This window comes from Catharus ustulatus, chromosome 5 (genome assembly GCF_009819885.2).
Source record: "Catharus ustulatus isolate bCatUst1 chromosome 5, bCatUst1.pri.v2, whole genome shotgun sequence".
NCBI lineage: Eukaryota > Metazoa > Chordata > Aves > Passeriformes > Turdidae > Catharus > Catharus ustulatus.
In genome coordinates, this window is record NC_046225.1 from 44,946,582 (window position 1) to 44,973,093 (window position 26,512).

At 38.1% G+C, this 26,512-nt stretch overlaps 1 protein-coding gene across 1 annotated transcript; it reads left to right on the forward strand.

Moving 5' to 3' along the window:
• FGL1 (fibrinogen like 1) lies at window positions 1–25,652 on the forward strand. Its single transcript, XM_033059592.1, has 8 exons — window positions 1–329; window positions 7,661–7,734; window positions 12,233–12,413; window positions 14,858–15,017; window positions 15,738–15,835; window positions 18,113–18,201; window positions 18,696–18,883; window positions 22,685–25,652. Exons 2-8 carry the CDS (start codon window positions 7,669–7,671, stop codon window positions 22,842–22,844), a joined length of 942 nt encoding a protein of 313 aa, XP_032915483.1. The 5' UTR covers window positions 1–329; window positions 7,661–7,668; the 3' UTR covers window positions 22,845–25,652.
• Window positions 25,653–26,512: the final 860 nt, after the last annotated feature.

The window sequence follows — 26,512 nt, forward strand, 5'->3', positions numbered from 1 at the left end:
GAATATAAAGCTGAGCATGATACAAAAAGCAGTTTCCTGAATCAGAGCAGTGAAAGGGAATAGATGATCCTTTGTTATTTTTGCTGTGTTTTTGTTTCAGAAGTGTTGTGTTAGGCCCAGAATTACTGTCACCTCCTTCTTATGTTGCAATTTAGTCTTGATAACTGCAACTTCTCAGCAGCGTTCCAGCCTGGTGACTCATAGCAGATGTAAGCCTCAACTCTGCAGAATTTAATAGCAAAAACAATCGCAGATTGGGAAGGGCTCTGGAATTATTTGCATCAGCTTACGAAGATTTAAGAACTTTCAGTTCTGTCCAGAAGTTAAAGGTAAACATTTAAGGTACCTATAAGAAGGAAGAAGTTTGGCTAATTTCTATAGTTATGTTTTAAAAGAAATTAGTTTTTGAAGGCCATATAACTGGTGCAGTGTTGATAATGATGTATAAATGTTTTACCAAGATCTAGCTATTTTCCTGCATTTCTAGGTAGTTAATAAACCCAATATTTGAATCTGCAGTTTCTTAGTTTGTATTAGTATATGGCTATATGAACAAGGCTACTTTTGGAACCTAAAAGTAAATCAAATCGTGAACTGTTTTTCAGATGAGGAAAACGGCAATTTTTGTAACACCACCAAATTTAAACAAAGCAAAATCTGTGCGTGAGGTTAATAATTGTAATTTTAAGAAATCAAACAAAAAGCTTCCAATAATTTTCTATCCTTTTGGCAGATTCTCTATTACTGTTATTGTATTTATTAGCAACACAAGTCTTATTGACACTGTGCCAACAGAACCAGGCATCTGTATTCCATCTAGTTTGCTGTCTCTTAAATTCAAAAAATACAAGAATATTATAATGGTTCAAAAATTTCATAGCACAGAACTTTTTTAATGTTTAATGTTTTTATTTAAAGACTGGGAAAAAGCATCAAATTCAGGCCAGATTTGAATATAGGATTGGTCGTCTGTGTATCCTTTAAAGAAAGCCTGGGTGCAGAGAAGAAAAAAAGATATATTTATAGAATTTTGAATCCATAGCTTTGGAGAAAAATTTCTGCACACCTGTAAAATGCATATTCCAGGTATAATCTTGAAATCGTAAATGAGTAACCCCTGGGATAAAATTGCAAGGTTTCACAAGAATTGCACTTAAATTTCATTACTTTAAAATGGAAGGGGATTTTTTCCCCCCCAGCTAACAATTAAGGGCTTGTGTTTTAAGTTGAAAATATAACACCAAGTTTTTCTCACTCTAGCATGATGAGTGATAATTAATCCACATGTCTACTGTCTGAGATTAAGATTTTCCTGGAAAGGGATATCCCCTGTATAAATTTGTAGGTTTTTTTATTTTTGTTAAATCAAACCAGGTGTTATAAAAAAATCTTGGAAGTCTCTCAAAACTTATTAACTCTTTGGATTCCTCTGAGACAGGTTAAATTTTGTAATTTTTTGCAGGTTTTTTGAGTGAAGGATTTTATTCAGTTGTGTATTATCAGAAAATAGCCTTATAACAAGGGTAAATATTTAAAGGACTGGAGAAATTACAGTAATTTCACGACCATAAGGCGCACCGGACTATAAGGCGCACCCGCCGGGAGTTGGCAAAATTCGCAACTTTGTAGATCAGATAAGGCGCACCGGACTATAGGGCGCACTTTTTTTTTGCAGCGAGGCTCCGCCCCCAGCTCCCTCCGCGCGGTTGCTGGCCGAGGCCCCGCCTCAACCCGGCAGTCATTGGCCCTGGGCCCGCCTGTACCTGGCAGGGGCGGTGCCGCGGGGCCCCAGGCCCGCCTGCATCCGGCGGGGCCGGGGCATGGCCGCCACCCCTCCGTGCTGCCTCTCCGGGGCCGGGCTATGGCCGCCGCCCCTCCGTGCTGCCTCTCCGGGGCCGGGCTATGGCCACCGCCCCTCCGTGCTGCCTCTCCGGGGCTGGGCTATGGCCGCCGCCCCTCCGTGCTGCCTGCACGGGGCCGGTGGGTGCCTGTGGAGGGGCGGCTCCGCCTCCACGGGGGTGGGGGGTGCCTGTGGAGGGGCGGCTCTGCCTCCACGAGGCCCGGGTGTGCCTCTGTAGGGGCCATGCCGCCTCCACAGGGCCAGGGGGTGCCTGTGGAGGGGCGGCTCCGCCTCCACGGGGCCGGTGGGTGCCTATGGAGGGGCGGCTCCGCCTCCACAGGGCCGGTGGGTGCCTGTGGAGGGGCGGCTCCGCCTCCACGGGGCCGGTGGGTGCCTGTGGAGGGGCGGCTCCGCCTCCACGGGGCCGGTGGGTGCCTGTGGAGGGACGGCTCTGCCTGCACGGGGCTGGGGCGTGCCTGTGTAGGGATGGCTCCGCCTCCACGGGGCTGGGGCGTGCCTGTGTAGGGGCGGCTCTGCCTCCACAGGGCTGGGGCGTGCCTCTGGAGGGGCGGCTCCGCCTCCACAGGGCCGGGGCGTGCCCACCCCTGCTCCGCCCCACCTCCACCTGGCAACCATGGCCCTGCCGGCTCCCCCCGTGGCTCGCAGCTCGCACTTCCGGGTAGGCAATTTTTTTGAACTTTGTCCATCAGATAAGGCGCACCGGACTATAAGGCGCACTTCCGGGTTCCAGGGAAAATTTTAGTCAAAAGGGTGCGCCTTATAGTCGTGAAATTACTGTAGTTTAAGAAACTGACTTACAAAGGAGTCTTCCAGAGTAAGATGTTAAGCTTCTATTGAACAGAAATTTAGGTTTCCATGTTACTGAAGACCATGAATGTGCACCTTCAGAGAACTGTTATTAATGCAACCTCTACTGAAACCTTCTTTAGAAATGTGGATAACTAAGTAAAAGGTTATCCACATTAATTCCGTATCTGCACCTGATGATTTAGGTAGTGTGTCAAAGTGCTTTGAATATGTAAGGGACTTGACCCTGTCTACTACTTTTCTTGTCACTGTAAAGTTGCCCACTCGGTGAATCCCACGTCACTGAAACTGAAAGACAGACAAACTACAGGAGTTTATGACTGCTGAGAAACTGGCTTATAGGTGCAAGGTTCAGAAGCAGCACTGCTGATCATCCTCTGCCTCGTCTGTGTCTAGCTGCCGGGCAGTGACAGAAACAGAGAAATGCTTTTAAGTCACCTTTAAGCTTTTAGGAGTTTGAGTTTTCAGGTCACGTCCTAATCTTTTTGATCTTCTCCCTTTCTTTGAAGGATAGCAGCACAAAGATTTTGGTTTCTCCTACCCTACTAGAGGTTTTTTACCCTGTGTCCTCTCTGTTTCAGTCTTCCCTGTTTCAGACTGGTAGATCTGCCAAATGGAGCTCTCAGATGGAGCTCTCAGATTCTCCTTCTTTATAAGTCTCTTGTTTTACGTTCATGGTGGGCTTATATTATGAGCGGCTACAGGATCGATACTCCATCTTGAGTTTACTGTCCAGCTTGCTTTCTTAAAAATGAAACTCCAGGACTAAAAGATCTTAACCAATTTATTTAAATGTCAAATTTAGAAATTTATGAGACTATTTTTGTATTTCGATATATCTTTTGAGCATGTTTTAGTTCAGCACTAAAGCTGACATGCTAAGTTGTCTCCCAAGTGCAGCCCTTATGAAGTTTCCCACAAGAGGAACATTCCATAGAAAGAGGTATCCTTAAATAGAAAGGTGACTTCATCTAAAGATGACAAACTAAACCAGCTGTGTACACTCTACACTCCTCAGCCATTCATTCTTTTTGTGCAGCTTGCTCATAGCAGTTCATACATGCTATAAGAGACTTACCTGCCTTTATTGCGCCTCATAGTGTTCTATTTTTTTTTCTTAACTAGCATAAGTTTATCTGAACAGTATGCAAGATTTACTTGATAGTCTTTTTTAAAAAATAAGAATACTGTAGTTGTAAAGTTGTGTAATCCATTTAAGATTGGGGTTTTTTTTAAGATTGATTGTGGTGTTTGGACATTCACAGTCAGTGAAATCATTATGTAACAGTTCAAATACTAAGACTAATGTGAGGGAGGATACTGTGGTTTCATAATTAAAATAACAGGGATGAAGTAAAGTATATGAAATATTAATCTTCCAGTGAAGAAAATAGAGTCCTTTCTCTATTAGAAAACGTATTTAAAGTATGCAAGGAGTCGAGACTGCAGTTAGCAGAGACAGATCATTTGCAGGCTCTCCAGATGTACTCTTTGGTCACTCCTGTCACAGACAGTGTCATCCCAACAGATGGCAACAACTGCTTTCAAAACAGAAGTGACTGTAATAGCTATAATTGCTAATGTTTTAAGGTGAAAGTGCATGTTTTATCATGGCAGAAACGTCTGACCTTTAAATTACCGATGCATTGCCAGGAAATTCTTGCAGATTCCTCACATGCACACCACCACCACCCATTTTTTAAGCCTGTAGTTCATAGGATTTACCCCTTCAAACAAAATCAGAACTTGTTCTGAATTCCAGTAAAGTTTCTAATTCAAACGGTATAATATTTATTTGGTTATCATGAAGAACAACTTACAGTTTTAAATTCAGAAAGCTTATGGCATAGAAATAACTTAGCCTAAGATTACAGTTCACATTTTCGCTCAATAAAAATTTTATAGGTAATTTTTAATGGATTCCTTTGGAATCTTTAGAGATAGACAACAGCTTAGTATAGTGCTTTTCAGTTTAATGACAGAGGTATGTCCAAAATGCTTAAAAAGACTTCTGAATGCTGTAACATGGGTCAGTGGGTACAGGGTGCCCTCAACACTTTGTGTCTGTGTCAGTCCTGTGTGAGAGGTGGGATGAGCTTTATAGAGATACACTTGGGCCTCAAAACTCTATGTTTTTAGATATGATGTTTTCAAACCAGCAAAACTCAGAAGGGGAAAAAACCAAACCAACACCAAACCAGTGTTATTTACTTAAATAACTGTCATTTTAGAAGGCATTGTAAGTATTTTATAGGTAAGTGTTGAAATTTGAGATTTGTCTGGGCTGTAATTTCCAGTCTTGTATGAAATTTTCAGAAATTGGAGAAAATACGGTTGGACTTGTCCAATTTTGTACGAACGTAAAAACATACTTCTGATAAGCACTTTGCTTATCTTTGTAATGTAAAAATCACAGTCTGCCAAAGTTCCACTCATATTTTATATTAATTCCTGTAGAAACATGAGTGGAAATTTTTGTAAAGTTGGTGTTTCAATAAACACATGCTGGTATTGAATCATTAATCTCTATTAGAAGTCTTACACTTTGGTTAACCACAAATGCTTAATGTGTCACCATCCCTGGAACCATTAAAAAATGTAGATGTGGTGCTTAGGGACATGCATTAGTGGTGGGCCTGTCAGTATTGAGTTAATGGTTCAACTCGATGATCTTGGAGATCTTTTCCTTAATAACTCTGTGGTAGAAAAAGCAGAGTAGACACATATTTTGGTTTGATGAGATGTTAGAATATGCTAAAAGAAAATATTTGTTGTTATAAAAGAAAAAAGATTCCTCAGTTGGTAACTTGCAGAAGTTTAAGTAATTTATTCAGAATAATTTGTGTATAATCTATGTAAATATTTTACTGACTGGAGTCCCTGGTTTCTCCTCTGTGAAACACACATATCGGTCTTACAAAATACAGTAATTTCACGATTATAAACTGCACTGAGTATAAGCCGCACTTCCGGATGCCAGCAACTTTTCATTCTTTGTCCATACATAAGCCGCACCTGATTATAAGCCGCACATTACAATACAGAGTGTGATCAAAGGTATCTATTCTATCACCATCTGTTGAGGGTGGGGGCAGATCCTTATCTCAATGGCAGATATTCTGCTAATGGGCCATCCATTGAAACCAGGCGGGGCATTGTTCTTTATCTTTTCACAACCCATCCTTCCTCCAGAGAGTCATTTTCTGCTAATGGCCCATTGAGTCCCACTGTATGACTGATAAAATTACTTCATCCCATTGGAAGTTGCTCCAGCCAGGGAAGAGCTCAACATTTCTTACCAAGATAAAACAGAGGTTTTGGGACACTAAGGGAGCCCCTTTCTCCACTGGACTCCAGAGGAAAACCAGATTTCTCCACATCACCTCTGGACCTCTAGAGGGAAACTGCACCTTGTACAGGAGCACTGCTCCAACTGAATCACATCTGTCACTGCAGGAGGATGCAGCCACCATTGAATGGGACTGCTACCAACACCCTGCCTGGTGGGATGTCAGGTTGTACTCTGACTTTGTCAGGGTTTGGAGTTTGTTTCTTTGTAGTACTGTATTTCTATTTTAATTTCCCTAGAAAAGAACTATTATTGCTAATTCCCATATCTTTGCCTGAAAGCCCCTTGATTTCAAAATTATAATAATTTGGAGGGAGGGGGTTTACATTCTCCATTTCAAAGAGAAGTTCCTGCCTTTCTCAGCAGACACCTGTCTTCCAAACTAAAACAGCAACTTTTTGTTCTTTGTCCGTATATAAACCGCACCTGATTATAAGCCCCACTTTGGGTTCGGACCAAAATTTTAGTCAAAATGGTGCGGCTTATAATCATGAAATTACTGTAATTTTGAAGTTCTATCAGCTATCATTTGCAAGGCAGGGAAATACAGTGATGATTGGTTTGGCCTATAAAATAATTTGCATATGAAAAATGGGGTTTGAAATGCTATGGGTCTTACAGTCCGAATATCCAAAGCAATCAGTTCAAAGATGTCATCCTTGTCACTATTAGAATAAAAGCTGAAAACTATTTTGGATTTTTCCCCCAAAGTACTCTATGACAGTAAAATTATCTCGATCCTCTCCTGGTACACAAAATTTGCACAAATCTTTAGATCAAGGACAATTAGCCCAATTTGGATTTTAATTACAGTAATTTCATGACTGTAAGGTGCACCCTTTTAACTAAAATTTTGATGGAAACCTGGAAGTACGCCTTATAATCTGGTGCACCTTATATACAGACAAAGTTGGGAAATTTGCCAACCTGGAAGTGTGAGCCACGAGCTGAGCTGTGCCGTGGCAGCCCGGAGCCACGAGCCGCGCTGGGGGTGGGCGGGAGTGCTGGGCCCCACGCATGGGGAGGGCACCTGGGGCTGCGTTTAAAGGCTATACCAATCTGTGAAAAATGTTTGCAAATTGAGCACCTGCCAGTAAACTCCATGATCGTGGGATTCCATTACTAATTCATTACTTTGTTGGGCACAGATCCTTGCTGCAAAAAAGAAGTACGCCTTATAGTCCGGTGCGCCTTATATATGGACAAAGTTTGGAAATTTGACACTCGGATGTGTGCCTTATAATCCCGTGCACCTTATAGTTGTGAAATTACTGTACTTGTCTATGACAGAGAGCTTTCTCACAAATTTAAAGGACCAACAAGGTCCTTGTTTAAAATGTTTCTTTTGTTTTGTCTTGAAAATAAAATGTGTGATTTTAAATCTTGAATAGTTGTCCTAAAATACATGGAGAGCTCTAATGCGAAATGGCGTAAAAGGATAAATTCTTATTTTATTGGTTTTTGGAGTTGTATTTTATCAGACTGTTTTGGACATTTGTAATGAATCCTGCATATACATTTTTACAATTTTCAAGAAAATAATTGTAGGTTAAGTAGACTGTCTTGAATAAGATTTAAGATGTCAAGTGTGAATTTCATTTTTTATGTCTAACTAGTGTTTCCTTTGTTCCTCTACTTTGCAGCTTCCAAAATGAAGATTTTGATAATGATTGATTTTATCCTTGCAGCTAGCTTGATGGATGTCATTGACAGCTCTGTAAGTTCTAGTAATTAAATTTTTCTATAGAGTTTCTTCTAAATACTGTACACTTTATCCTCCATAGTGCTCACTACACAGTTTAAAATATCTCTAGCCTCACCAGTCCTGCACTGCATGTCATGGCTGTTTTTTCTAGTTTTATATTCAGGTCCTAAATAGCAGAGACTAAAGGGATTGAGTTCTTGATTCATAATTTTCTAGGTGGAAGTGGTTGCTGAATTTTCAACTATTGTTTGTGGTTTACATGGAAAATTTCATTCAGATAAGTAGCCTTATAGAGGCAGAATGGGAAGCACCTGACTGTAATCACTTCTGCTCAGTGGAGAAAAGTATTACTAATGTCTGCAGAGGCCTACTAAGAAAAGAGGCATCACAGTTAAATGCATTTATTTATTTTTTAATTATTAACATTAAATTATATTTTTAATTTTGAATATTGTGGACTTTTTTTCTGCATAAAAACTGGGACTATTCAGAACTTCATCTCAAAGTTTTCACCTTTTAATCTCATTAAAACACTAATCTCAATATGGAGATATTTTAGCCCTAATTTATATTCTAAAAAGTATAGGAAATAGCCCTATGGGAAAAAAAACCTTGTATTTTTATAGTTTTCATGAAGTATTCTGAGTCTAATTTGTAGCAATAATTGTAATGGAAGGTCACTGGCTGCTAAATAATTCACACAATAATGAGAGTGAATGCACATTAATTGCAGCAGCTGGTTAAATGTGGGACTATGTGCCCAAAAGCAGAGCTGTCAGCAGTTGTTAGGTAATTGCTTCTCAATGTGTAGTGCAAACAGTTGCTTCACTGAAACAGACAGAACAGGTTGTGTTCAGTCTGGTTTCAGTCAGTGAGCACCACTGTCCGCTAGAGACAGCCACAGTAAAATCCACATTTTGTTGAGTATTTCCACATTGTAATGGTTTAACTTTGGTCCACATCTAGCAAATGGAATAGCAATATGTTACAGCTCCTGAATTAGAATCCTAACTTAGATTTTGCTTCTATATTACTCCAGCTGTGCTCTGATTTAACTCTGATAGTTTTTAAAGCAGTATCCTGTGAAAAAAATTGTATCAGCACATTGAAAGAACAGTCTGGTAAACTGAAGATCTAAAAGCCACATTGATCCAATTGAAATTACAAATACCTTGTGATTGTCCCATGGAAAAAATAGACATGGAATTCCAAATATGAGAACTGTGGTTTTGCTGTTCAGCAGTGAAGTCTAATGGGATTTATCTGGAGTTGACAGAGATATAGATGAGAAGGCTAAATCAGAGAGAGATGAGAAAGTCTCAGATACCAGTACTTTTCATATGTAGGTTACTTTCAAAACTTTATTTCTGCTCAAGCTTTTTTTTTTTTTTTTTCCTTATGCTGTAATTATTCAGTATGGCTAGTCATGTCTTGATTGTCACTTCTAATTTACTGTCATTTCCTAAGCATTAAGAGATTAAAACCTTTTAAACCTTTCAAATCACGAAATTGGTATGTGTAGGTAGATATATCACTGTTCACTCCATCCTGAATGTATTGTCTGTAAAGCAGATGAGAACCAGCTCATAGTTAGTTATTCATTTTTATGAATTAATTCATAATTTTTAATAAAAAATAACAAAAGATAGATTTAAAATGCAAGTTAAAGAATAATATTTAGAAAGACCGCCTGTTGCAGACTTGTGTTTAATTTGGTTCAAAGGAAAGGACCTTTTGTTGTGGTATATGTAACGTCATACTGAATTTAGATACCAAGTTTTTCTAAGGTGAGATAGTATTTATTCAGAAGTTCTATACTTGTACTATATAATTTAATCACAGCAGAATGGTTTTTAGCAGTATGAAAGGGGTACTGATAGAGGCATTTCTTTCACCTGAAAGAAACAAACATCTGCCTGTGGCTGCCTGTAACTACCTCTCTTCAAATGCACTGTCCCTTGCTGTTTCCAGAACAGGAGGTAGCTTTTTGTGCCTCAGATCTTGACATGTGTCAGAGAGGTTGCCCACATGAAGTCTTGTCTATGAAATTGCAGGGGTTGGCAATGGGGGCCACCATTTCCAGGTCTCTCCCATTGCTTTTTACCATGTTCTCCAAGGCTGTGAGGACTGAGTTAAGACTGATACAGGCTAACTTTCTCAGTAAAACTGGTAACTGTGACATGGTGGCTTATTTATCAGTCTTAACTTAGTATGATTAGAATAAATATTTGGTCTCACTGGGAACATGGGAATTTTTGGACAGCTTTTTTGTAGTTAGCATTAGCTCATCAGAGTGAGCATGGAAATATTTTTTCAATACTTTTTTTAATGTATTCACTCTTTCTCAATCCACCTATGCATCTCTCTCTTTCTCTCTCTCTAAAGCTCTGCAGTCATCTGTAATTTTCTGTATTCACAGGACTAGACCGACAATTTGCAGACACCTGTCAAGGAAGCCTCTTCTGAATCTCCCATTGAATTCATTCCCAATGAATAGAAAATTCGGCTTTTGTGAAGGGTTTGTGTGAAGTTGCAGATACAATTGAGACAACCACCCTGGAAAGGCTGCACAATAAATAGTGCATCTTTTCTTTGTAATATGCAACATGTCCCACATTAACCAGTGCATACAGTCAAATAACATCCCTCTAAGCCACTGTAGTAACTTTGTATGTCTATTTATTTTAACTATTTTTTTCTCTTGTTTCCGGCTAGAAGAAAAGGATGATATGCCAGGCATCTCGTATAGCTATCAACAATTGAAAAAGTATTTTCAAGCGAAAGTTCTTAAATAAGACTTTCGGGATATTACTGGGTCATTCGGGATATTCCGTCTAAAAAGGTGTTTGGGAAATGTGCCTCTGGCCTTACAGCGTCCCCTTGTGGCCAAGCATCGCCATGGTGGCCCGGCCGCGCCTGGACCAGCATGAGGCCGAGCTGCCCGACGTGGGCAGCCCAAACACAGGCTGCTGACCTTTCCTGGTCGTCGACAATCTGCCCAGTTATCCCACATACGTATATATATTTTTGCCCGTTCTTTTATTTCACAGTGTATTTTAGACTGCTATTAAGTATGAATTTAAGTAAGTTTCTGATATGCTTCAGTAATACTTAAGGCAGGAGTCTCTCTTCAGGATTGTTCTGCACAGACTTATGATCAAATTTTTCAGTGTAACTAAATATTGCAGAGAATGGAATAATTTGCTGGAAGTGTTTATGGACAATGGGTGAAGCCTGAGCTTGATGCAAAAGTATGCAGACACCACTGAGGTGCACCTCACTATGCACAGCAATGCTGTTGGACACATTTCTATAGTTTGGTATAGTATTGATAGGGCAATGTTCTGATATCTCAACTCTTCCATATGGGTGCAAATATTGTAGGTTTACATGTAAATAATGTTCCCAATGAATAAGGTAGCACCAATTTAGAAGAACTGCAAATTTGATTTTACATGTCAAATTTCCAGAAAGTCACCCTTTGATTTTGTCTTTACGGTGCTAGTTGTGCTCTTTTACAAGCTACTAAACTCTGCTCATATAAAATTTCAGTGTTACTGATGCAAAACATGCATCATGTTTCCAGAGGCTTTTCTCTCCTCACACTGAAATCAAATTTATTTAATATATATTTCAAACCATACAGACTTTTAATTTATGTTCTTCAGATCGGGTTCTGTTCACTTTGGCTATTTTACCACAGTCTTTAATTTAAAACCAATTATTTATTGCTCAGTATGCATTCAACATGTCAGAATTTGGAACAGTTATTCCAGCTCTTGAGGGTTAAGTGAGTGCTAGGCAACACTGTATCAGAATTGCTGCATTTCTCACCCACTCTGTGTGGCAAAATTATGTACACAAGTCAAAACACAACAGTGACTTCAACTTTTTTTATAACTTTTGTTTTTCATGTATACCCACAACTTCTTAGAGACTATTTCAGCATGCCAAAAAGGAGCTTAAAACTTAACAATATTTATGTTGGCAATGTTAGGATTCTTATTATAAGAAGCTGGTAATTTAAAAGCATTCAAAAAATGTACTATGAAGTTGAAAACATATCCATGTGGATTGCATTTCTTTAAAACTCTTTAGAACCTTCACAATGTTATTAGCAGGCTTCACTGGATAGAAAATCTCTGTGCATGGAAGATGATAGATAGGGCCTTGTTATGATAGGGCCTGTATTATAGTGTTTTTCCCCAAAGTCCCCTCTGCATGTTTGCAGTTAGAGTTGGTAGCACTAAAGACAAGGTCTCTTTGCAAAGTGTTCATAATATGTAGGTTTTATATAAGCTTATGTTTTACATGCAGCAAAATATGAAATAATTTAAACATCATAGCAGCAGAGATGAAAGTCAACATAGTGTCTGTGGGAAATTGTGACCAAAATGTTTTATTCAAGTTTAATTTTATTTATGGTTTGGTTGGTTGGCTCTTTGTGTCACATGTAAAATATCAACAAACAATTTGTTGATTTTACAATAACATATGTTTTTCTCTCTAGGATTTACAGAAATGTTTTCAAGAGCAGATACGACTTCAGGGCCAGGTGAGGCTTCTGGAACATCATGTGAAACAGCAGCAGTTAAAAATCATACAGCTCTTAGAGAAAAAAGAGATTCAGTACAGTGACAGAGAAGATGAAAACAGTGTCATTGACTTGAGAGGAAAAAGACAGTATTCAGGTTAGAAATGAAACTTTTCATTTTCATTTATTGTAATGAGTCCCAGAAGGTTTAGCACAATTGGGCCTATTGAGTTATTGTTTTAAAAACTCATTGTAGAATGTTTCTTTAAAACACAGTTCTCAGCTTTTACCAGGACCTGCTGTACAGGGAAAAATTGTTGATGTCAGATGGTAGAAATCAAATCAGAATTTAAGAATTTTACTGATTTATTAATAGTGCATAATTTAAAAAAACAATCAGTGGACAACAAATGAAGCATAAATATCAACAATACAACAGACAGAAGCCAATAATAGATATTTACAAAATGTTAATCAGGAGTTACAGCTTTCTAAACACCATTCTTTGACTAATGTCAGAAGTTCTAGCAGTCTAACAGGGTTAGTTCACATTCATAGATTCAAATGGTTGCCTGGGTTACAAGCAACTGACTTTGTTCCAATCTATAAAGTCCCTGAGACATCCGTATTTACACACATAAGCCTGGCATAATGACATCTGCATCTCACTTTAATAACATTTTCACTGAGTTGGATTCAGCTCAGGACATCACAGCTTTTAAAATACTGGTTTAAAGTTGTTTTTCTATAATGTAGAAGCTGCAGTATATAATAGAACACCATCCAAAACAATATTTAGATTGAAAATACAATTTAGGAGTCTGAGTTCTAGATGGTGTTTGTTTCTAGCAGTCCAGTGCTAGAAAATCTTAACTACAGTAATTTCACGATTATAAACCACACCATTTTGACTACAATTTTGGTCCGAACCTGGAAGTGCACCTTATAATCAGATGCGGCTTATAATCAGATGCGGCTTATAATCGTGAAATTATTTTTAATAGGCTTGTTTGAATATGGTTGTAGTCCTTATGCTGCTGGAAGAAATAGCAATATATATATATAACATTTCATCCCAGGTCATCAATTATAATAAAACATCATTAAAATGAAATTAAAAGCAGTTGTAAATCTGACTAAATTTTAGCTGTGTATTTATGCACTCAGCATCCTGGAACACTTTATTTTTGTTATTAGAGCTGACTCATTTGTTATTGGAAAAGATTATTAAAGCCACATTTCTCTGAAAGGTATTTGTCCTTTTTTAGCACATGCCTCAATTTATTCTTTTACAATGTTATTCTGAAAAACAGATCTAACTTGTTCCCTTTTCTGATTATTTTTCCCCCATTATTTTTTCACTTTCTTTACAGTTTGGAAAATGCCTTTCCCTGTTCATACTGCATTATTTTCTCAAACTGATGTAGCATTTTAATATCAACAGATCTGGATAATTTGAGTTGGATAGCGAGGGGGAAATTCCACACTATATACACCTGCTAAAAATTAGGATGTGCTTGTGTTTTGCTAATCTAATGGGAAATTAATGGACAAGAAAAGCTATTTTCTCTAAGCCAATCACACATTCTTAATGAAGACAACTGTTATTTAAATAATGTTTTCTATTAGAGTTTATTCAAATTCTGGCATAGCTATTTGTTTTCAGTATAAAGTGTTTATTTTCTATGTCTAATCTTCACTGACACTTTCACTGAAAGGAAATATAATAGTTCATGAAGTTCCAATCAGGCCTGGAAGTTCAGCCAACTCACAGAATTCCTTAAAGTTAATCAGCTCTACCTTAGCCAGGAAAAACAGAAATGCTGAAAATTATATGTCTTTTCTGTGACTGTCTGATGGTAGATGACATATAAACAAAGAACTCCTTTCCTTTCTGAATTCCTAAAGGAAAAAATATAAGGTTATACAATTACATTGCTGTAATATTTCCATGACCTCAGAATTTTGTTATTGTTGTAAATTATATTCATCAACAGCAATGCAGACCACACTGCGCATGGTACCAAGTCAAAGTATCATTTTACGCATACACTACACTATTTGGGCATAGTCTTGTGTATATTTTTGCACCTATTTCGTAGAAGGGACAGGAGAATCAGGCCTTGCAATTGTTTCCGTTTTTAACACTGGAGATTCCATACTTTTGTTTTTGGCACTTCTGCAAACTTTCTGGACATAGATTTGTATGTGTGTTTTTAAAGGTTACTGTGTGCCTTACATGCAATTTAATGGTTGTAACAGAATTCTAATCTGGATGATACTACTGTAAATTAATAGTGACATCACTTTGAGGAATTATTTTTCCAGTCAAATAGAAACAAAAATTATAATATTTCATGGTGGGAAGATATTCTTGCAAAAATATATCAAAATAATTACAGCCCAGCATAGCTTTAAAGCAACATAAATACAAAAAATACCCAAAAGTCAAAGAAATGGGTTTGCAGAGACATTTCATTAGTGTGGTTTATATGTGACTTCTACATAACATGACCTGGTTACTGTTATTGACTTGATTTCTGATTTTGCCAATAAATACAGGACTAAAAATGTTGTGTCCAATTAACATTGTGTGAACAGATTGTGCAGAAATCTACAATGAAGGTCATAAGCAAAACGGATTTTATAAAATAAAACCAACCCAGAGTCCTAGAGAATTCCTTGCATTCTGTGACATGTCTGAAGGAGGTGGCTGGACTGTGTTTCAGAGACGTTCTGATGGCAGCCAGAATTTTGATAGGTAGGTATGAGACTTGGTAATTAAAACTGGAAACAAAGTGAAGAAATATTAAAACAGATGGAGCTAAATTAAATCTGAACTTTAGAAGTATATGAGTGAGTTATTATCCCAGATAAAAGGGAGGAATGGTTGTTCTGTGGGACAGCCTCCAGATGAGATACCACTTCCAGCTCTGTCTGTCTTGTGAGACATCCATTCTAATCTTTTTCTGACAATTTGTGCATTTGATATGAGGACACTTCAATGTCAAATGCATTAACAGCTGTTGCAGCAAGGACTTAATGATGAGGAAAGGACAAGATTGTATTTTGCAAGTTGTAAAAATCTAAAAAATAAAAAATATAAGCAATCTGAGAACTCTTTGAGTAAAAATGTTCTTCAGAGGCATGTTGAGTGAGAGGATGAGAAGCAAAGTACCTAAGTTGAAACAAGAGAGGTTCAGACTGGAAATAAGGAGAAACTTTTCCACCAAGAAAAGAGTCAGCAGGTTGCCCAAAGACAATCTGCAGCCTCCATCCTTGGATGTTTTCAAGATCTGAACAGACAAGCCCTGAACAACCTGGTCCGATCTCATGTCTGATTCTGATTGAGACTGACACTGGGCTAGTTTGCCTCCTGAGGTTCCTTCTAGTTTGAGTTATTCTGTGATGTAAAATTGTGTTATAAAACATCCAAACACTTGGGTTTTTTTGAGAAATTAGTAATTGATACCCTTTTCAGAGACTGGGCTGACTATGAAGAAGGCTTTGGAAATTTTGTTTCGAAAAATGGTGAATTTTGGCTTGGAAACAAAAATCTTCATTATTTGACTAACCAAGGTAAGATTTGTATTGTAACAATAGTCTTATTGTTCCTGTTTCTTTACTCTTTCCAGGCCATTTTTTTGTTTCCCCTTTTTGCTACCATAAATCCTGAGTTCTGTTGTTAGGCTGCATGGACTTCTCTAAGTTTCAGGAAAAAACACATTTGAATGTATATTTTCTGACAAAAGGTTCAAAACTACCCTTAGGCCAGTGCCATACTGACAGCCCTTGTGAAACAGGGAATGGGAGACAAGAGTCTACCTTAAAAGAATTGTCTCTATCCATTTTCCATCAGCATCACTAACTATCCAGAGACAGGTATATGCTGTACCAAGACACTTAGGTCTTTTTAGCAGTGTGGGCTATTACAGTAATTTCACGACTATAAGGCGCACTGGATTATAAGGCGCACATCTGGGAGACAGCAAATTTCGCAACTTTGTAGATCATATAAGGCACACCGGACTATAAATCTCAATTTTTTTTTGCAGCAAAGATCCGTGCCGCACGCAACAAAGTAATGAATTAGTAATGGAATCGCACGATCGTGGAGTTTACTGGCAGGTGCTCAATTTGCAGACATTTTTCACAGATTGGTGTAGCCTTTAAATGCAGCCCCAAGCGCCCTCCCTGTGCACAAGCCCCGGCACTCCCGCCTGCCCCTAGCTGGCAAGGCGGGGCTCGGGGTGGCCACAGCTTGAGGCAGCCACATCTCACACCTCGGGGTTGCTGTGGTTCAGGGCGGCTCAGGGCCACCACAGCTCATGGCAGCTCGGGGCTGCTCGGGGCTGCCTGCAGCTTGGGGCAGCGCGGGGCTGCCCACTCCCTCCCTCCCTGTGTGGCTTCTGCTGGCCGGGGGCTGCCTGTGGAAACCTGGTCCTGCTCACCCCGTGTGGCTCCTGCTGGCTGGGGGCTGCCTGGTCCTGCCCACCCCACGCGGCTCCTGCCGGCCGCCCGCTCCTACCCACCCTTGCAGCTCAGCGCTCCCGTGGTGCCGCTCCCCCTTGTGGCTCGGCTCACAGCTCGCACTTCCAGGTTGGCAAATGTTGCAACTTTGTACATTATATAAGGCGCACTGGACTATAAGGCGCACTTCCAGGTTTGGACCAAAATTTTAGTCAAAAGGGTGCGCTTTATAGTAATGAGATTACTGTACATGGAAGTACAGTAATTTCAAGACTATAAGGCACACCCTTTTGACGAAAATTTTGATGGAAACCCGGAAGTGCGCCTTGTAATCCAGTGCCCCTTATATAGTGACAAAGTTTGGAAATTTGCCAACCCAGAAGTGCAAGCAGCGAGAGCTGCAGGGGAAGCCGGCAGAGCCACGGCCGGCAGAGGCCAGCAGGGCCACAGCTGGCATGGGCAGGCAGGGCCAGTGGGGCCAGAGCGGCTGGCAGGGGTGCAGGAGGGGCCAGCGCGGCCAGCGGAGGGGCAGGTGGGGCCGTGGTGCTGGGGCCACAGCTGGCACAGTCAGGCGGGGCCAGTGGGGCCGTGGCCGACAGGGGCAGGCGGGGTCGCAGCTGGCAGCCGCGCAGGGGGAGCTGGTGGCGGATCCTCGCTGCAAAAAAAATGTGCGCCTTATACACCGGTGTGCCTCATATACGGGCAAAAGTTCGGAAATTTGCCGATACCCGGAAGTGCGCCTTAAAATCCAGTGCGCCTCATATATGGGCAAAAGTTCGGAAATTTGCCGACACCCAGAAGTGCGCCTTAAAATCCAGTGCACCTTACAGTCATGAAATTACTGTAATTCTAATCCAGTCCTGTTGATTAAGCCAGTAGTAGAAAGTTACTTCCATCTTTCTAATAGTCACTCAACATAGGCTAACTTCTGCTTTGTTATAGAATGCTGCAGATACAAAACTTATCCACTGGCTTAGTCAGCTAAATCATATGGAACTAGTATAAATCTTTTATTTTCAGTATAAAAATCTAGTTTTCCTAGGTGAACATTTATTGATCAATTTTTACTATGCTTTCATTACTACCTCAAATATCATACTAAAATTTTTAAGGCCTTCTGTTTTTACAATTATTTTTCGTATATTTGAAAATTTGTATTGGAATAATTCTAAAATTTTCTAAACTGACTCAGGTGAAAAAAGGCAAAAAATAGCAATATATGCTTTAGTATGCATAGAGAAAGAAGATAAAATTCCATAAAATATGCTGAGGTGATTGAGATTCATGATAAAAACATTTTCTTTTAATCCTATACTGTAATGCCCAGTTATGAAAAGTAGTGAGATAGGCTAGTTTAACTAAAATAATTCGTTTTTTTTTTTAAAGGGAATTATACTTTAAGAATCGATCTGACTGATTTTGAAGGAGAACGGCGTTTTGCACAGTATGCAAGATTCAGAGTTGCAGGAGAAGAGGTAATAAAATATTAAATGACTAAAAGTTTTAATGAAAATGTGGACTCGGTAGACATACAGATGCCCTATGCTTATAATTTTCAAATACCTAATAAAAGTGGTTTACTTTGATACATTAATTTCACACTTTCTGTAAGAGATATGAATCATTTGGTTTATCAGACATGGACAAAAGCAGGTTTTCTATATTTGTTGATATTACCAACAATAATGGTACAAGATGTTTTGATTTGCTAATGTATACTACAAACTATCCCTAGTGTTGTTTTTATTAGATCATTTATACGTAAGGTTAATGAAAAATTTCATCCCTGTTAAGCATCTTTACAGCCTTTCATTATTAAGTACATTGTGTTTAAGTGGCATGACATTTCTGAGCATAAAAATAGAAGCAAATGGAACAGATAAGATTCTTCTTTGTGGTTTCATTCTCTGACATGCTAAGGGCTAATACTGGAATTTCATTTTTTTCTTTCTTCACATTTTTTTATTAGCATTCTTATGAAATGAGTTGTGGTGAATACACTGGTACTGCTGGTGATTCCCTTGCTGGTGGATTTCATCCTGAAGTAAAATGGTGGGCTGATCATCGAGGAATGAAATTCAGTACTAGAGATAGGGATAATGACAACTATGAAGGGAACTGTGCTGAAGAAGAAAAGGCTGGCTGGTGGTTTAACAGGTATTTTGATTTTTTATGGGTACAGTCAACTATTCTGCTCCATGTGTATTCATAAAATTTTAATATATGGTAGAAGATAGATTGGGATTGTTCATTTATCTGCAACGTGCACTTCTCCCCTGGCACAGATCTCAGTGCTGGTAAGACTAAGGCTCACCTTTGAAGGGACAGCACCTACTGTGCAGCTCAGGCTGGTCTGTGATAATGCCATTTGCCACAGGTCGTCTTTGTTATCAGGCAGTGAGGAGGAGATAATTGTGCCTCTCTGAGGTGACTAGTTTTTACACAAGTAGGTCACGCAGAGTTTACAGATACATCTCTGCTGTACTTCACTCTTGTGTTACACTAGACTAGATGTGGCAGCACTGCAAATACCTGACAAGCTAAACTAGTGCCAGGTTATCAAGACTCATTTTTTTCACCTCACTTCACAGTATCTCACTCTTGTTATTCTTTCCAAATGGAGACAGTAATGTGTCCACTCAGTTTCTGTCAGTATGCATGTCTGGACTGAGCGAAAGATTTTCTTAAATAGGGTTCAATAAGAGAATTTTAAAAATTCTACTTACATGCAATATACCAAATCAAAAAGAAAGGATAAAACTGGTAGCCTTAGCTTGTACAGATCAGCTATGTTCTTTGCTGTAATTAATTAGATAAATATAGCCATCAAGAGAAGCTCTGCAGTCTAGCTGTGTGATAGAGAGGTTTAAAATACAGCTCAGGGAGGCATACTACCCTCTCATGTGATCTCAGTTACTTGGCAAGAGGTGCCAGGCTGGATCAACTCCATTGTTTCTGTTGTGTCATCCTTTGTTTTTCTTTTTAACTCCTCAGTTGCCAAATTTTGTTTTCATAAGTAGTCTGTGACCACATTAGCTGATATGATGTCACTATTAACTCAGTGTTTCACAATTAATTACTCATTTTAATATATTTGCATGGATAGCCAGTTAGCAGAATGTTTGAGATTTGGAAAAAGTCACATGTAGACAAAGTTTTTTTGCATTTCTCAGGAAAGCTAAGATACAAAAGAGAAAGACAACTATGTTGGAGCTTCTTTTCCCATGAAATCAGAACTTTTGTAGATTTAAAGGAGTATCTGGACCTCAAAGCACATAAAACTGATATCATGCCATGGATTTCATTAAGACTGAATTACTAATCACTTTTACACCACTGAATAATTTTTTTTGCCTTTTACAAACTTTATTTATATTGGATTAATTTGGATAAAAGAATGACCACTTTGCAAAAGTAGTTGCATAGCAGAACTTGACAGTTATTTATACCTTGTCGTTGGTGCTACATAATTTCTAAAGATAGCTGACTCCTACTAGGCTAGTTCTTATTATGGTCGTGTAGCTCATGCTCTTAAAGTGACAGTCTAGCTTGATGATGAATTGAATTACTAATAGTATTATTTCACTGCTTTGTTATTGGCATTTTAATGTTCAGCCTAACATAAAACTGAAAATTGCAAATTACTAGAAAATGTCAGTATCATTAAGTCCTACTCAAAACAACAGTACTGGAAGAGAAAGGGAAGCACTCAGAAACACATATTTGTCATGCACAGATTAGCAAATATAGAAGGAATTAGTGTTCTTGGCTGGTTTGCATAAGAGCTCCCAGCTATGAAGAAATTTTTTATAGCACGCCCTATGCTGTCAGGACTAATGAAATACAGATAATATGAAAATATTATGAAAATAATATGAAAACCAAGGGATGTGATACAAGTGAGGCCACATGGAAGTAGCTTAGAGCTAGTTTAAAGCCACCAGTCTCCAGCTCAGCATTTGCTATCCTGGACTTCTGCAGAAAAATGGTCCCTTTTGTAAGCAAAGCTCTAGCAGAGATTTTTATCTTGAATGCAAATCCACAGAGCTGGGTTCACTCTGGTACTACCTGCAGGTCATAAGATTTCCAGCACCCAGGGCATTACAAAGCTCAGTAGGTTCTTAAGTAGTGAGAGTGAACAATTCCAGCTGGATATCAGCTTATTCTCTCCCAGTACTCCCATTTTTATTTATACCATGTATGGATGGTAACAGGGATCTGTCAGACAACAACTTGGGGCAGATATCCCTAATTCAAGCTTCTGCCTCACTAATCATCCCAGAGACTGCATAACTATATTCATGTGAGGTCAGTGGAGTCAGTAAATCCAGACAGAATTCAAAGGGTTCTTCAGGGAGCCAACTCCACATCTGTCACACAGTTAATACATAATTCAGATAAAATATCCATAGAGAGTTGAGAGTTGGCTGTACTTTTGAAAATCTTGCAGTGAAGTTTTAAACTTTATATTAGCCTATTGAAAAGATAGGAGAAGCACAGACTAACTTTAGGTATTTATTGACTCATGAATAATGAAAGTCTTTTCACAATATCATATCAATAATCACATGCCAGTTGTTAATTTAGTATGTGCAGTTACTTCAGACAGCATCTAGTTGGATAGTAAATACTGTAATTTTCACTATTCATGCTTCCCAGCACTAATTAAGACTTTTTACTGGCTCATATTGCTGTTGGCAAAATTATGATGTGCCTTCTTATGATTCTTTTAATGAAATCTGTGTTTTGATTCAAAGCAGGCAGAGTGCCTGCTTATTGCAGAATTGTATGATTAGAAAGATTATGTCAGCTCTGATACAAGTTTGTCAGTCTCAAAAACAAACTCACTTTTCATGTCCACAATTTATAAGCTTTCAATTAACACATTATCAAAACTGACTTTAAAAATTGTAAGCAATAAATAAGGATATATAGATGAGAATTTTCCTATGGAGTTTTTCTCATAGTTTTTTTCTCAGTTCTCAAAAAACTTTGTTAATGAAGTGCAAGCAAAGCCAAAAAGACTAAGATTTGTCAGTTAAAAAACTCATAAAGGTTTATTTGGGATGTTTTCTGTTTGCATACTTTCTGAAGTCTGCTTTTGGAATCCATCATGGTGTTCAACAGCTAGATATTAACAGCATTTATAATGAAATACTGAATTGGCAGATAAACCAAGCTGATTCATCATAATGTGCTGCAAAAAGAACAGCCAGTTTGCTCTCCATATGGTCACATAAAGATCTAAACTTATTTGTCATAGAAACCAGGTAAATATCAAGGTTGTGCTGTTTTCTTTTCAAGCCTTTTGCATTTTTCTAGGGTTTTTGTTTGTTTCACTTCATTTAATAAACTATAACTGCATTTCTGCCTCAGTCTGTTAAAAAACAACAAAACCCCTCAACTTTGTATAGTGAAATAAAAAGCCAGTTTTGGTGATCCAGTTAATTGGTACACGTATGTAATTAGCTGTCAGAATTCATCTATTTGTAAATAGAAGTCCACAGGTGGATAGGAAAACTCATGGAGGTATTTGGGTTTTGTCAGAGAAAATACCCTGTGGTGTAACTGAAAAACTTTAAGTGGGCCTACTCTGAAAAACCAGAAAACACAACAGTATTTCTTTCCCAGAATATGTTGTATGTCTGCTCTTATCCATGCTGAACAACTCTGGAAGAATTTTCCACTGAAACAAACTCCAAGAGCTAGTAATGTCAGAAAACATGGAAAGAACAAGCAGCACTTTTGGTTAAAAGAAGCAAAAAACATTTGCAGTTCTTCCCTAATTAAACCACTGTTGTTTATGCAGACAGAATCCACAAATGCAAATTTATGCAGCTGTCAATCTAGGCTGACATCAACATGGCAAAATTTTTGACTCGCAGAGAAATAAATAAGAAATGCTTGAAACTTTTCAGCAGGAGGCCTTATTGCTGTTTCCTTTTACTTTCCCACCAGGTGTCACTCTGCCAACCTGAATGGTTTGTACTACAAAGGTCCCTACACTGCTAAGACAGACAACGGGATTGTTTGGTACACCTGGCATGGGTGGTGGTATTCCCTAAAATCCGTTGTCATGAAGGTCAGACCTGCAGACTTTGAACGTAATATTGTTTAAGTGTTCTATTAACACGATTCACCTGATTAATCTTTTAGGAGATTCATTCCAAATTAAAATGGGCAGATTTTTACTTTTCAATCTATGCATGTATAAATTTGGAATAATTCCACTGCAACCAGTAGTTTTATGAGATCTAAGTGAAAAGACAAGCTAGCCTATGAACCTTTGGATACAAATATTGAACATGGGTCCAGTTTTTTTGGTTTTTTTTTTTTTTAAGGCCAGTGTTCACCTAGGAATAGGGACATCTTCATTAAGATGGAGAATTTTTGGCTTTACTTAACTCCAAATCCTTTCACCCTTAAAAACAAAAGTATTGTTACTGTGGCTGTCTCAAAAATGAAAATCAATTGTACTTATACAGGAAAAAAACCCTACTCAAATAGAAGCAAAAGGTTTACTCAGTGGATGGAACATACCTGCTTTGGAAAGCGTCAGGACTTTAGAAATGAGTTTCCTGTAAATCCCTGATACAATGGTTGCATGTGTGGTGTACATAACATACATAAAAGGTTTAAAGAATGAGGCAGCGAACTGAAGAAAGAGAAGGGGTACTACCAGGGTACAATCAATTGAATCCAGCATTGAGAAGTGGGTTATCTGTTGTTTGCTGAAGCATTTCTAGGGCTGGTCCCAACATTTCAATCTAACATTTTTACATGGTTGGTAATTACGCTTTTTTCCTTCTTGGTCACTGTAATGCCCTGTTTTTCCCTTTCCTTTTTCTCTTTTTCTTTTTTTTTAAAAGACTTTACTATACTGATATGTGGAGTTCTAACAAAAGCTGCAACTAATTTTAATATGATCTAAACTTTGAGCAGAAGGCATGTGTAGAGGAAAGTGTATTTCATGTGCTACAAAAATCTGTCATTTTAGAGGTTCTCTACTTTCTTTTTGAATCTGTTAGACTTTACAACTCTCTAAATTTGAATGTCTTGTTCAGTCACTTCCTCTCCTTTTCCCATATACTTGTCTAGGTTCTCTGGGCTTTTTTCCATCTCAAGCTGCATATCCATATTTTTCTTGTACAAGAATAATGGTAAGAGATACTTTGCCTACCCCTGGCTTTTGTGCCTGGCACTACAATAGACTTGAATAGCTAGGAATAACAAGAGTTGCTGATTACTGCTTGCTGCCATGGAGAAGTTAGGAATACTCTCTAGAAAGCTATCCAATGAAATGTAGTCTATTTCTGCTGGGTAGATGCAAATGAAGACATAAAAAAAAAAAAATGGACCTAAACTTGCTTTCCTAAAACAATTTTGCTTTTGTGGTTGAACTGTCACTCTCTGTCTCCCTCTCCAAATTTAATTTTGAACATAGCAGTCACTTTCAATCACGCTTAACATAATTGAAACTAAGTTTTGGTAAAGGTCAGTTTATAACAACATTGCTATGAATACAGGTCATTTGAATGGTAACTCCCTGTATGGCAATTTTTCCTTTTATTTTCATCGTCCCAAAACAAAATTTTATAAAGAATCCTTGAGAGAATTGCATGGAATAAGGGAGGGAGGATGTTTGGAACAACTAGGGGGAGGAAAGAGAGTTCTTACGAAACAATCTCACTAAAAAAAGATAAATCATGTTACACCTAAACAAAACCAAAATAAAAACAACAAAAACCAACCAAACAAAGTGTGGAGAAAAAGCAGTATTCAGGCCGCTAAAATCATGTTATAATGTAAAAATCATGCCAATGAAAATCTGCAGTATAGAGGTTTTAAAGTCTCTTCTTTTCAGGGTAATACCAGCTATTCTAGATAATCCAGTCTTTTTCTTGATGTATCAATTGATATTGTGCTAGAGATTTCTAGCATTTAGCACATCCCTATACCGGTGCATGAGAGGACCAATGAACAGCTCTACAACTGCTTATTTTGAACTCTGTTTAATTGGTTACACCAAGTTACATTTGGTATCTGAGAGGAAGGCCTATCACTGATATGTGTGTGTGTCAGGGGAGTAAGGGGAAGGGAGGAAAGTAAAGAGAGAGAGAAAGTGAGAGAAATTCAGCATTAAAATCTTTAATTATTTGGAAAAACCCCAGAATTCCATTATGTAGAAATTGCTAAAACATCTTTAGTTTCTCACAGGAAAATGGAAAGATTAACTCGTGAATTTGGAGAGTATCAAGGCAGATCATATTCCACCAAAATAAAAGACAAGGAGAGTTTATATATTGGAAAGTTGGATCTTTAGCGTGCACACACACACCAAAAAAAAGAATGTAAAATGTAAAGATTGTGCTTATAAAATCTATGATAGATTTTATAATTATTTTAATGTACTGCAGCATAAATCCATCCTGTTTATTTATAAGAACCCTAATGAAATCTTTTGGCTGAGTTAGGGTCCTTTTGACATATTATGATATAAAATTTGACTCCTATACTGTAAATCATAAAATGAAGAAGACTCAAATCTGTCTGTGCATCTTCTAATGCAGTTTTATGTTTATTTGGACTGAATGCTCTTCAGAACAAGGAAGCATCTACCATACTGTCAACAATATGCAAATATTGTATTTAATTTCCACACTTTTCCATGGCCTTTTTTTGTGCAATAAATCTTTCTGGCCACATGAAAAACATGTGAAAGTGTTGTAATTCAAAATGGTCATATAATTGCTCTTAAATAAACGAACCATTTATTTTCAAAAGGGAAGTTTTAATAGCTACCATACAAGACACAAAGTTGAAAGAGAATTCTTTCCTATGCCAGGGTTGCCTGTTCACATTAATTTATTTACTCAACAGGTACAAACATGTTCTAAATAGTCTTTATTATTACAAGATAGCAGAACAGAGGCCAGTTTATTTTTTCTGGTGTTAGACAGAACAGTTCCCAAATAGCTAAAAATGAATATATACTATTTCATAGAAAAAATATAACCCAAAAGAATAAGAATTAAGGAAATAACAATGAAAATTTTTGGCAGTCATGTTAATAAAGAACATAATGTTGTCTGCCAGTATGTGGAATCAAAAATACATATTTTTGTAAAATCTTTTCAAGGGAAACACTCTTGTATTTTATTTCTATGCCTGTATTCTTGCATTTGCTCAACATATTGGAGAGTAAAAGAATGGAAACCACAATTCCAGATGAATTAAATGAGCAATATCAGTGCATTTTATGTTACAGCATTTGTTTTCCCTGGAATATCTAGAATGCATTGATAGAGATGAGGTATGCTGCAGTCTGGCCTACTGCTTTTCATTGGGATTCTTCTCTTCAGCTCTACTGTCTTGCTACAGGCGTCAGTCTACCTCTCCTCACCCACTCCCAAAACTGCTCTTGCCCAAAACTTTTTCTTGCTCTTGAAATGGTATACCCAGAAAGGGGATTCGAATGAACCACAGGTTGCCAGGTCTGTGAACATTCCTATCATGTTCCTTTAGTTCACTCCTCACTAACTCAAAAGAATGAGCTAATTTTTTGCTCATTTTCCTTCAGCAGTAGGTTCTCTTTGGCAGTTATAAAAGAGATACAAAGAGCAGAAGTATCCAGAGAAGTATTCTGTATGTAAATGTTGAAAAATTTGCACTTTTTTGTTTTGGTTTTTAAAAACATGTTTATTAAGTGGTCAACTTGGAAAGCATAAATGGAGCCTTCAAAACCAGGAAGGATTTTGAAATGAGTATGAGTATGCTTGCTGTTTC